Source organism: Rhinolophus sinicus, chromosome 1 (assembly GCF_057876585.1).
Source record: "Rhinolophus sinicus isolate RSI-liver-muscle chromosome 1, RSI-T2T, whole genome shotgun sequence".
Taxonomy (NCBI): Eukaryota; Metazoa; Chordata; class Mammalia; order Chiroptera; family Rhinolophidae; genus Rhinolophus; species Rhinolophus sinicus.
This window is the reverse complement of record NC_142501.1, coordinates 64,020,519-64,034,173: the sequence shown is the minus strand read 5'-3', so window position 1 is coordinate 64,034,173 and position 13,655 is coordinate 64,020,519. Positions and strand designations below refer to the sequence as shown.

The 13,655-nt window shown below is 38.0% G+C and overlaps 1 protein-coding gene across 1 annotated transcript in view; it reads left to right on the top strand.

Annotated features, from left to right (window-relative positions):
- The first annotated feature begins 8,879 nt into the window (after window positions 1-8,879).
- Window positions 8,880-13,655, top strand: part of WIF1 (Wnt inhibitory factor 1) — a 70,252-nt gene continuing 65,476 nt past the window's right edge. The window contains exons 1-2 of the mRNA XM_019732411.3: window positions 8,880-9,282; window positions 9,757-9,896. Coding sequence (XP_019587970.1) covers window positions 9,135-9,282; window positions 9,757-9,896 — 288 coding nt within the window. The 5' untranslated portion in view covers window positions 8,880-9,134. The remainder of the gene's footprint in view (window positions 9,283-9,756; window positions 9,897-13,655) is intronic.

Here is a 13,655-nt window from a genome sequence, read left to right as displayed (position 1 = left end):
CTCAAGTGGCACTAAAAGCCTAAAGAGAAGGAGAAATTTTGTGGAGACGGTAAATATACTGTAAACAAGTTTCCAAACAGCAGGCAATTCCTTGGTATTCTTGCAAAAATGAGCGAGGTTCTTGTAAAACTTGATTTATCAAGCTTGTTGATAGCTAACCTTTAATAATGCTCTTGCAGACTCCAAAACAATCATCATTCATGGGGATACACGACATTTTGATTCAATCTCTTTGCTTGAAATAAAAAAACCAATAAATATTTTTTCAAACAAAGGGAAATAGCTTTATTATTTTTTTCTTATTACTATGTATTTATTTATAAAAGATTTAGATAATACAACCAGGTGATATAATGATGATAGTGAAAATCTGGAGTAACTTAACCATCTAAAGTTAATCACTGTTCACATATCCGACGTGACAATTAAGTTCGCGAACTTTGTTGCAATGATGTTGCTAAACTTTTTGGTATCAGAGGGATTAGTCATTATGAATACGTACCAACTGGACAAACAGTTGACCAAGTTTACTATTTGGAAGTGTTGAAAAGGCTGCATGAAAAAGTTAGACGAAAACGACCTGAACTTTTCGCCAGCAATTCATGGCTCTTGCGTCACGACAATGCACCAGCTCACACAGCACTGTCTGTGAGGGAGTTTTTAGCCAGTAAACAAATAACTGTATTGAAACACCTTCCCTACTCACTTGATCTGGCCCCCAATGACTTCTTTCTTTACCCGAAAATAAAGGAAATATGGAAAAGAAGAGATTTTGATGACATTCAGGACATCAAGGGTAATACGACGATAGCTCTAATGGCCATTCCAGAAAAAGAGTTCCAAAATTGCTTTGAAGGGTAGACTAGGTGCTGGCATCAGTGCATAGCCACCCAAAGGGAGTACTTTGGAGGTGACCATAGTGATATTCAGCAATGAGGTATGTAGCACTTTTTCTAGGCTGAGTTTGTGAACTTAACTGTCCGACCGCATAAGTAGTGTCCACATATACACCAAATATGTTAACATACATAGACGTATTTTAAACCACACTGTAATTATACTGTTGATTATACCACGCTCATCCATGCTGTTTTGTACCTCTTTTTTATTTAAAATAATGAGGACTTCTTTTCATGTTAACACATTCCATTAGACAGCATTTTAACCTGCAGCATGACATTCTATTTTACGCTTACCTGTTCAATTTGATGATCATTGTTTCTAATTCTCAATATTGTAAAGTTTGTCAAGAACACTCTTGTTCATATGTGTTTTATGCATATTTAACTATTTCATAAATTACCAAAAGTAAAAATTCTTGTTAAAAGTATGCCTCTCTAAAATGTTAATACATGATACTATATCACTTTCTAGAAAGATTGCGCCAGTTCCTACGCTCACCAACAGCAGATGCTAAGAATCATTTTCATCTTTGCCCTAATAAAACGTAAAAGAGAATATCTTATTGTTTTTCTTTGTATTTCTGTGATTACCAGTGAAGTTGGATCTCGTTTACAATGTTCACTGACCATAGTTTTTAATTTATTTGTATATGTATGTCAATTACCTGAAGTTTTATCCATGTTTCTATTCATAGAAAAGGAGATATTCATCTCCTTTTTAAAATTTTGCCAAGAATTGTCTTACATTAAGGATTTTAACCCAACACTTCCCCGTCAAGATATCATTTATCTTTTAATGTTGTTTCTTGTATCACTGAATGTATAGATGTAGATATAGTTATAGATATAATACATATATAGATATGTAGCCATATGTATTCAAAGGCTATATAAAGATATATATGTCTATATATATATGTCTATATATATATGTACACACACACTATATATGTGTGTATGTATATCTTTGGTACATACGTATTATGTATCTCATATGTATCATTGGTGTTTTTGCTTGGAAAGATTGCCAAACACCTCATTTGTTTTTCTAGAATGTCTACAAACCATCACATTTTCAGATTTTCTTTTACCAGGTGATATACAAACTAGATGTCTTCACCCCACCCCTCAGTCCTTTGCCATCCCTCAGCCTCACCAGACAGAGAAAGGCTCAGGGAAGGAAGGAGTGATGGTTACTTGTGGCGGTAGCAGTCCCATTCCTACTGACGCCCGAACAACCCCGCCAAAGGATGGGGAAGAATGATGTGCCTGCTCTTGCTTTAGGCAAAATGGCCTCTTCAATGCTATATGTCAAAATCTTCTTGCTGCTTTTTAAAGGCTTATTCTGAATTAAGTTCCTTCATATAGTATGTCTGTTCATGATGGAATCTGCCATTTCTTCAGGTGTCCTAGGATGTCTTGTCTGTGATAACTTTCTGGATGTAGGAATGGGAGAAGGACTAGAACGCAGATGAGCAAGTAAGTCAGAGAGAAGAATCGAGGAAGGTTCATAATACTCTGGAGACTTCAGAAATCAGTCATCACAGGAAGAAAACCCTCCCACTCTTGTGTCCTGAGGACAGCCTCAGATTTCCAGGTGAGTGAGCAGCTCCATACCCAGGTCTTAAGCCTTAGCTACTCAGATCACTGAGATGGGAACTCATAATACCAGCTACTGGTAGGGCTTTCACAGCTACAAAGTGCTTTCACATGAAGTATGTGGTTATTACTATTGGAAGGACACATTTGTATTCTGAGTTCCTTTTTCTTATGGATTTGTAGAATTTCTTTATATATTCTGAATAAGAGTCCGATACGCATATCCAAGTATCATCTCCCACTCTGTGGTTTGTCTTTTCACTCTCAATGCTATCTTTTAATAAAAGAAGTTCTTTATAAAATAATGTTGAATGTCAATTCTAATTGAAAAATAAAATAAATGTAAAAAAAGAATTTTAAAAATTTCTTCATTTTAATATAGTCCAATTTACCAATTTTTTTCTTTTATGGATAGCACTTTTTGTGTCCTAATAAAATATCAATTCTTTTCATTTCTTAAAAAATTTTAAACAAATTCAGTGTAATACAGCACACATACAATAAACTGTACATATTTAAAGTATATGATTTGTTCAACTTTTGGGAATGATGGTCCATGTACATTATCTTGATTGCAATGATAGTTTTGTGGTTGAATACATAAGTTAGAACATTAATTTTAATAGTTCAATAATATTTCACCCTATGAAGGTATTCTAATTTTTTTTCCATTCCTCTAATATTGGGCAATAAAATTGTTTTTGTTTTTTTCTGTTATAAAAAAATATAGCTGTTAAATGTCATAGGGATGCAACAGCATGGATGAACAGAAAATAATGGAAATGGCTTGTGGAAGGCAAGATATGCTAGGTTGCTTGGCAATGCCATCATGTGAGGAAAGTAGAGCAAGAGTCTTGCACGGGATGATGAGAAATGCTCAAGCTGTGCTGTGCTTCAGTAATGAGCTGTCTGTCATGTGTTGTGATGTACAGATAAAGCATGGACACAGCACAGCAAGAGGTGCTGGCTTAGGGTTGTGACAGCTGACTACTGCAGGAGAAACTGACTGAAGCAGAAAAGAAACGCCCTTTCTCTCTTTTTAAAAATGGTTTTTAGTTACAAAAATGTCTGCTCATTTTTTAAAAAAATTTTATAAAAGTTTATTTGAGCCAAACTGACAACATAAGCTAGGGAGCAAAAATTTCAAATGCTCCCTGTTTGCTCATATTTTTAAAAAATCAGGAAATATTTGTTCCAGGCCCTAGTTCCAGTCCCACTCCCCATAGATAATTCCTGGAACTATTTTGGTATGTAACCTTTCAGACATTTTCTATGCACAGTTTTATATGCATATAAAACACACACCCGTGCACACACACACACACACACACACACACAATTTGTTTTATAGAAACAGGACTACATTAAAAATAGTGCTTGGCGGGCCGGCCCGGTGGCTCATGCGGTTAGAGCTCCATGCTCCTAACTCCGAAGGCTGCTGGTTGGATTCCCACATGGGCCAGTGGGCTCTCAATCACAAGGTTGCCGGTTCAACTCCTTGAGTCCCTCAAGGGATGGTGGGCTGTGCCCCCTGCAACTAGCAAAGGCAACTGGACCTGGAGCTGAGCTGCGCCCTCCACAACTAAGACTGAAAGGACAACAACTTGACTTGGAAAAAAAGTCCTGGAAGTACACACTGTCCCCCAATAAAGTCCTGTTCCCCTTCCCCAATAAAATCTTAAAAAAAAAAAAAAAAAAAAGTGCTTGGCAACTTGCTCTTTTCACTATCTAGTGGCTCCCTTTCCATGCCAGTGTGCTGGGGCGGGGTGGGGGGTGGGGGGGTGGGGGTGGGGCTGCCCCCTCCTTCTCCAAACACAGTTCACGGTGCAGCTGATGTGCCCCTGCCTCAGTCCCAACAACTGAAGTCACCGAGACAGTTCTGACTGAGACCACGCGAGACAGAGTGGCAGCAGAAAGGATACCGACAAGATTCCCCTCTACAGCAGGTTTTGCCCTTGTTCCCACATCACTGCACTTCCATGATGAGGGTTAGCTTCCCCCCCCTCAGGCACCTTCCCCCTGTGTATTCCATTACCTCTCCTCTAGGTCACGATTAGCAAACTCAGAAGTCTATGAAAGTCCAGCAATTCAAGTAGATGAGTGAAGAATGCTGGGTAGAAGAGTATTGTAACTGAGAAGTCTAACACTGTTTGAATGGCAGTCCCAACTCTCACGGCGACTGACACACATCTCCTTGTAAGGAAGGAATATTGCCAGATCGCTAAATTTTCCTTGAAAAAGCCATGAGAATCCAGAAACGGCCTTGAGAACCTAGAAATTCAAAGTTTTATGAGAAATCTTCTGATTTTCAAATGTCAGCAGCTAAGTGTTTTTAAATGCATCTGCCTTTACCTTTTATTTTTAAAATAAACTTCATTTTGAGAATAGCTTTAGACTTACAGAAAAATGGAAACGATAGTATAGAGAGTTCCCATATAGCCTATACTCATTTACCTTATTGTTAACATTTTACATGAGTATATTTGTCACAATTACTGAACCAACATTAATACATTATTACTAATAGTTTATTTAGATTTCCTTAGTTTTTATCTGATGTCCTTGTCCCAGGATCCCATCCAGGATACCACATTACATTTAGTTGTCATGTGTCCTTAGGCTCCGCTTGGCTGTGACAGTTTCTCAGACTTCCCTTGTTTTTGGTGGCCTGACAGTTTTGAGGATTACTGGTCAGGTATTTTATAGAATGTCCCTCAGTTGGGTTTTTCTGATAGTTTTCTCATGATTAGACAGAGGTTATGGGTTTTCCGTAGAAGGATGCAGAGGCAAAGTGTCATTCTCATCACATCATGTCAAGGGTACATACTATCAATATAACTTATCACTCTTGACCTTGATCACTTAGATGAGGTCATGTCTGTCAAGTCTCTTCATTATAAAGTTACTCTTTTCTCCCCCTTTCCATACTGAATTCTATGAAAGGAAATCAGTATGCACAGCCCACTTAAGGAGTGGGGAGCTATGCTCCACCTCCTGGAGGACAGTGCCACTCCATAAATTATTTGGGATTCTTCTCAGCACAATCTTCCATAACCAGCTCCTACCTGCCTTTTTGGCTTCATCCAGCCACTTCCTCTCTCCCCCACTCCAGGTTTATCATACTGCAGTCTGTTCCTTGCAGATCCTGGATAGTACCACTATTTCTCTCGTCTCTGTTCTTGCCATTGCTACTCTTTGTGCATAAACATCCCTTGTCTTCCTCCCTTGGTCAATTGTCCTTTAAACTTGCATATTCAAGACTGCTCGAGTACCCTACACTTTAGGAAGTCTTCCCAGCACCAAGTCTGCATTAGAACTTTCCTCCAAGTCCCAAAATACCCCGAGTATGTCCCTATCATGGTATTCATTCCTCTCTGTTGTTCATTCTTAACACTCTTGCCTGTTAGACTGAGAATTCGAGAGCACGGGCTGTCTTTTTGCTTGCCTTTCTATCCCCTGTGCCTACCCAGTGCACACATCAGACACTTAGTCAATGTGTTTTGAATGAATGAATGAATGAATGAATGAACTAAGAAACTTTTAGAATTCCAGCTTTGAGATTTCCTCTTTGAATTTTCAGTCTTTCTGTCTTGTCAACAATCACCATAGTCTCTGCCTCACACTATGGTTACTTGGGGGTTTGTCTTACTCATTTTAAAAACTCCAATGCTCTTTAAGGGCTGGAATCATGTTTTGTTTTTTATGTAGTTTTGTGATTTTTTTTTCTACCTTTGTATTTCCTGTAATTTCTAGGACAGTACCTCACACAAAATAAGAGTTTAATAAATCTTTGCGGAATGAGTGAATGAGTTAATAAACAAATAAACAAACCTGCCTGCAAATGTAATTGATGAGAATAAGTTGTGCAAGAAAAAGAAGGATAATGAAATGGAAAATAAATGGTAGAATTTGCAAACTAAAAGAAGTTGACTTGTAATGCCTCCTAGCATATTATTTCCAATTTTTTCATGGGCAAATAAATATCATTACAGTTTTATTTGAGTAGAGAAATTTTAAAACACAATTGCATTCTAAATGAAAAAGCCACTGTCACTACGCCTTAAGAACAGAAAGGAGAGACAAGTCTGGTTTAGTTCTTAGATGGACCTTCCACCCAAAAGATACACCCTGTTACTCTTCAAAATATCTGACTGTTATATAACATAAAATATGTTCGTTCCTTCCATTTAAAAACCAAAAGAGTTCAAATCCAAGATATTTAAAATAGCATTTTAATCTATCTCTAATAAAATATATTTTTTCTAATTGCCCACTGTTGGGGAGAAGTGAACAGAGACCAACCATTCTGGAAGGAAAAATATTTCCTTGCTGTAGCAAGATATATTACTATTAATTATCAACATCAAATTCCACTGCTGCAGAAGAACCTCACTCAGAGGAAGTTGAATTCAGAGGAAATTTAGTCTCTTTTTCTCTACCAAAAAGTACATTTCATGAAGGATATTTTTCAATCACTAGTACTTGATTAGAAAAACCTGTAGAGGGCGTCCTTGCTCCAAGAGCCATAGGGGTTTGAGCAATACTAAGGAAAAATTTTTTTCAATTAAAACCACTTTCTGGAGTCAAAGAAAATGTCTATTGTGTTGTGAAATTATTATCTTTAACTGAGAGGCAATTAGCATTATAATGCTAAAGTGTTTTAAAGATTGCTTAGTGTATATGAATACATTATATAAATGAATATTCCCTGAAACAAAAACTAATGAAATCTTTGAAAAGAGGTCACTGTTTTTATTTTAAAGGAAGAACAGTTGTGAAGCTTTGGATGCGGACAGACTTAATTATGATTTACTTATCAGTATGAGGTATAGTGGCTGAGAGAATGGGTTTTGAAATCAGAGTGACTGGGATTTGAACCCTGACTCTGCCTCTTACCAGCTGGGTAAGCACAGTCAACTTACTGGACCTTTTTGAACCTTGTTTCCTCATCAGTAAAATGGAAATAATTATAGTACCTACTTGAAAGAGTTGTGAGGATTAAGTAAGCACTTCAAATTAAAGTACTTTTAAAATGAAGACACAGCAAGTTCAAATAGTCATGGATAGACATGTAATTCTCTTCAAAGATCAACAGTTGTACACCTAAAAATATTTCATAATTGGAACCTCACATTCTGTTCTTTGTAAATTCCCACGACCTAATATTTATTTAACTCAATGTAGGCACATGTTCAGCTTCTCTGTTGTTTCTGTTTGTTTTTCCCTCTTGAGGTGTCCACTACTCTACAAAGTACTGAGTGAAAAACACCATGCCCAGTCTGGGGACACTCAATCCTTGGGGCATTTGTCACAGCATCTGGGTGCTAAAAAAGAGAAGTAAACAACCCTTTTCTGAGTCTGAAATCTTTCTAAGTTTGAAAAAAACCTTTTGCTTCCGTTTTCTTTCCGCATCCAAGGAATTAGGTACGAGACAAGTTAAATGCATTTAGTATGTTTTTAAAACTTAATTTCTAAGGAAGATTAATACAATATTAATCCTTCGTGCTGGGGTCGGATGCGTGTGTTAGTCTGTAGCTCACTGCCAGCCAACTGCTCTTTCCACGGGCAAGGCCAGAGACTTGGTCTTGTCCTCAAGCGCCTGTGATTTCTGTACCAGTGCGTGCCTCCGAATTTCTTGAAACACCAGCAAATATATTCAGAACTTTTGGGACCTCTACCCCCACGGGTTCAGGTACGCCTGTCATCCAGAGCCCAGGGGACTTTTCCTGGTGCTGCTGGATTAGTGGTGAGAGGAGCCTCCCCAGCTGGTAAAGTACCCTTCGCAGTGTCTGACAAGTGTGGAATGAAAGCCCTGCGTCCGGAATCAAGCCGAGTGCCTGCAAACAGGGCACCTCTGGACGGTGGAGACTCGGGTTTTAAATGTATGGGAATGCGCATCATCTCAGCGTACCGCGGGTCAGATAGGGCAGGATTTGCAGAGAGTGGAAGGAGAGTAGCGGAAAGGGAGAAGTGGAAGAATGTACACTTTCATTTAGCAGCGCGATAGAAATGGGAATCGTCATCATCATCACAATCATCCCCGCTCAAAGCCCTGCGTTGTTAGTTCATCCCATTTCCCTTCCCCCATGCCTCGACTCGCTGCAGGCACAGGCTAGCATCGTGCCAGGGGTCCCTCTGAGTGTTCTTCCCCTCAATCGCCTCCACCACGCACCCCCTGTGCGCGCTCTCCCACTTTGCACACCGCGGCCTGAACTCAGCCTCGGAGAATCCCGCGCCGCCCCGCCCCCCGCGCCCCCGGCAGCGCCCCCCAGTGGCGGCCGGCTGGGTCTCTTTACTCCTCGCTCGCACCCCACTCGCGCCCGCCCTTCCCGCTCTTCCTCTCTCGCTGTATTTAACCCCCTGACTGTTGGCCTCGCCGCGCGCGTGCTGGCATTTGCTGCTTTGCCAGTCTAGCGTCTCTGCTGTCCCCTCTCCCTCTCGCACCCCTCCTCTTGCCCCGCGGGCGCCCGCTCTTTCCCTCCCTCCTCACTCGCACCCTATCGGGAGGCTACAAACCCAGAGCTCTACGCGGGAACAGCTCCGGCTGAGGGCAACTTAACGTCTGCGGGTTGGGTAGGGGAGGCAGAAGGAGTTTCAGCGGCGAGAGCCATCAGCAAGGAGGTCTGGAGTAGCATGGCCCAGAGAAGCGCCTTCCCTGCCGCCGCGCTCAGGTTCTGGAGCATCCTCCCGTGCCTACTAGTGCTGCGGGCGGAGGTCGGGCAGCCGCGGGAGGAAAGCCTGTACTTGTGGATCGATGCTCACCAGGCGAGAGTGCTCATAGGTAAGCAAGGCTCCAGTACCCAGGACCTTCCCCCGCTTGGGTCTCCAGTTCTTCCATTAAAGGAGATATGCATGCATTTAGTATGTTTTTAAAACTTAATTTCTAAGGAAGATTGTTCCCCCTTCTAATTAGCTGTTTTCCATCTGAAAGTATATAAATGTCTCTCTCAAGGAACCTAAGCTGATCTAGTGTTCTGATCCTGATGATGCTAGTTTCCATGGCCCTACGCTTTTAGGTGGGCTTTTAGGTGGACCCAACATTTGTCAGCACCAGTTAACTCCAGGTTCACTTCTTTTCCCTGAAAGCATGTGTCTGTTGGCATCATTCGTATCACAATCAGAAGAGAGTTCATTGGTACCAAGGCAGGTGCTTTGTGAGAAGAAATGACCCATACTAAATATTTGGTGTTCTTTTTGCATGAAGTTGCTGACGCCACCTACTTTGATAGTTTTGTTGGTTTCTTTTTAAACCCAGGATTTGAAGAAGATATCTTGATTGTTTCAGAGGGGAAAATGGCCCCTTTCACACATGATTTCAGAAAAGCTCAACAGAGAATGCCAGCTATTCCTGTCAATATCCATTCCATGAATTTTACCTGGCAAGCTGCAGGGCAGGTAAGTTCTTATAACCGGAAAGGGTGGAGAAAATTACCTTTTCCACTGCCTGATGCCAGTAGAAATATTGAATAGTGTGGCACATTTTTACAAGTTTTGAGAGTGATGAGAATCTGATCTCCAAAATAAAGAATTAACTTCCACTTATTTAAACATATCACATAAATTAAAGACTCCAAAAAGGAAAGGGTGAGCAATGTGCCTAAGCTCACTGTTTTGATCAGATTCATTGTCTTCAGGCAGCTGGAAATATAAAAACCTCAGATACCAACATCACTTCTTTCTGTGATCATTGCTATTAATATTTAACAAAAGATTTTAAAAACTCTTTTTCCATACCATATACTACTAACCACTTGTGACATTTATACTGTACAACCAATTTTAAAGTCTATAAGTATTTTTGACATTGTGCATTTGAAAAAAATTGGTATGAATTTCACAGATTCAAAAAGTGTCATATAAGAACATTTATAAAATATTGCAGGCTATTGATTTTTTTAAGCTACCATTTTAATAATTTTACATGGAAAAAGAAAACTGCAGTATATTTTTATAAAGAAGCATTTCTTTTATTTCCTAGCACACTAGCATCTGTGTTAACCTTTTGTACAGTTTTAGTATTACATAAATGACCTCTAATCAAATGACCTTTAATGACAAATGGTAAGTAATAAATTATTTTGCTCATTAGTTGGTAAAATGTGTCTACTATTAAAATCATTATAATTTTAATTAAAATCACATTTTCACGTCTTTTTTAATCTAAAATTACTTAAATGGATATTTTCATGAGGAATAGGATCCAGAAAAAACACTTTATAAAAAGTAACTATTTTGAATGGAGAAACCACTTTGGTTCCCTTTAGTTACCTGTTATAATATGGGCTTGATTATTTCAGCTGTATTTTTCCCCTCAGATCTGTTCTCTCATCTGTCTTTTCTAAAGTAGATCAAATCTAGACCCTTTGACACTTCCATTGTTACAAAATAAAAGACATCCTTTGGATCCATTGAAATTGATAACAAGAATGTCATCTATTCTAATACCCCCATTTTACAGATAAGTTCACTGAGGCTCTTACTGCTCTATAGGGAGATTATTCCTTTTTTCTTGACAATTCCCTCTTTATAGATACTTTATGGATGATTAATTTTGGAATATTGTGAAATTAGTAATAAATCAATGAATGGCCTTTTATTACCTCCTTTTCGTTTCACCTGAATCTGTTTACTTGTGTTTGACTACTGGCCGATGGGGTCAATATTAATTCTGTGTTTTTAAAAAGAACATTTTTTTTTTACCTATACTTTTATGGGTTCATAAGCTCCATTAGAAGGTAGCTTAACTTGCGCCTCTCCCTAGCTGAAAGGGGTTGGCAACTGTAGGAGAAGCAGAAAATGTCAATAGCTCTATTTATTAATTATCTATTTATTTTTCATGTGAGTGTGTCTTCTGAAGAATGGAATTTGAAGCAAAGGCTTAAACTTCATGTTATCTCTCCTTTATAGCATAGTGTGTGTTTGCAAATATTGGCATATTGTTGTGTACAAAATGGATTGCATATGAAACAATCTCAGGACTATTTCTTGTAGGGGATTAGAGAAGATGGTGGAACTGGCATGGAGATGAAGCTTTCAGCATCTTTTTTCTCTCCTGTTTGGGTGTTGATTATCCCATGTGGATTATCTCATTATGTCTGACAACGTTAACTCCTCAATTAAATTATCTCACTCTCTGTGCTCAGTCTGCTCTGGATAGGTTACCACAGGTAACTATGTGAAGTCCAGTGTCTGTTTTTCTTACAGGGGATGGTAGTGAGGGAGTAGGACCTTCATAGTGCCAAACAGCAAGATGTTTGAAAATATTACTTAAATTTAACTCATTTTACTCAATAAAGTTATGTGATTTTAGCACCATACTGTTTGAAATGCATGGAAATTTTGAAGGTGGGAAAAATAATGACTTCAGTACTAATTAAGTATTTTGAAAGGCATCTCTGGCTAAAGCCAAACCACAACAAAATATTGACCAGGAAAATGAAATGTCATTCCATGATCCAGTTATTTCTTTCCAATATCAAACATTTAGGCATTTTAACACAAGCAAAACACATAGCTGATTAATGAAAATTTAAACTTAATATTTAAATGTTTTGGCAACACATGGAGAAAATTAAAATAACTTTAGAATTGAATACCTTGTGGAGGCAGTAGATATTACCTACGTCCAATAAATTATAAGTCCAGGAACCCAAATTGTTCTTGGGGCCATTTAAAATGACTTCCATGTTCCACTCGAACAAATGAAAATAAAAATTATAGTGAGATTCATTTCTCCACATCAAATTGGTCAAATTTTTTAAAAGTGTTTTTAGTATGTGGAGAATTGTGCATATTCATATGTGGCTGATGCCTGTGTTAATCTTTATTTGTAGGGCAATTCGACTCTGATGGCAAAAGGCTTGATATAGATCCTTTGACTGGGAAATTTTACTTCTAGAGATTCATCCTAAGGAAATAATTATGGATGTGAATAAAAATTTAGGTGCAAGACTATTCCTCATTGTGCTATTTATAAAAGTAAAAAAGAAAAAAAATTGGGTAGAACCTAGAAGTCCAGTGATAATAGCAGGAGAATACAATGAAGCATTAATAAGAATATTCTTGACATCTACTCAGTGTCATGGAAAGATGCTCATGACAAATTAAGTCAATAGTCTATAACAGCATATTCTGTTTGATTCCATTATAGAATATGTAGGCAGACATAGGAAAAACCATTTGATAAACATCTGATCCTACAAGGTGTTAACATTAGTGACATCTGCATTATTACATTTTGGTTTTTCCACAATGAATGTGTATTAATTTACAATTTTAAAAACTATTTTACATTAAATGTGTCCAAACGGTTGTACTTTAGAGTTTAAAATTGTGTGATGTTCTGTATTATAGTTTACTTATATTTATTATCTAGCATCGTTTTTACATTAACACATCACTCAACAAAATGGTAAAACAAACGGTCTTCATGGCTGATCATAACTATGCAGCACAAAGAATTCACTAACGCTTATTGGATTGTCACCAGTATCTTTTGAGATCCCCAAAAATCTGCTTTGCAAGGCTTTCCTGCCTGAAATCAAATGATCTAACCTCTGCCTCTTCCTGAAATCCTCATTTTCCATGGAAAACTCTGTCTCCACTTTATCCCCCATTTAAAATACTAATTTTCTGACATGCCCCTTCTCAAGACTTTTAGATGAGAGAAAAATTTCTATTAACGAGGTTTAGGCTTAAAGGATTTGTAGTAATTATGGGAAAATACTTTTTGTTACTGTATATAACTTTTAATAGTTGACATTTTTCGACGATGCATTCCTTATTGTAATTTTTCCCTAAATTTGAGACATGTAGGGGCCATGAGCAACCATTTTAGTTTTCTAAACTACGCACTAATTAAACATTTTATTTGGAAAGTAACCCTTTGTAAACCTAATGGCTTTCAAATAAAATTTTAATGAGAAATTTTGTTAGGCAAATCTGAATTCTAATATTAGGACACCATGGCTGATTTCCATATGAAACAATTTGGTATAAAGCCAAAAATTTTAATTTATATAGCCCATACAATAAATATGTTTTTAATAAAACCTTATAAAATTTATAAAGATCATAGAGACTGGATCTTAATTACTATAATACATTCTATCACCTGAATTATGATACTAAGGTACTATGGCTCTAGAACCTAGT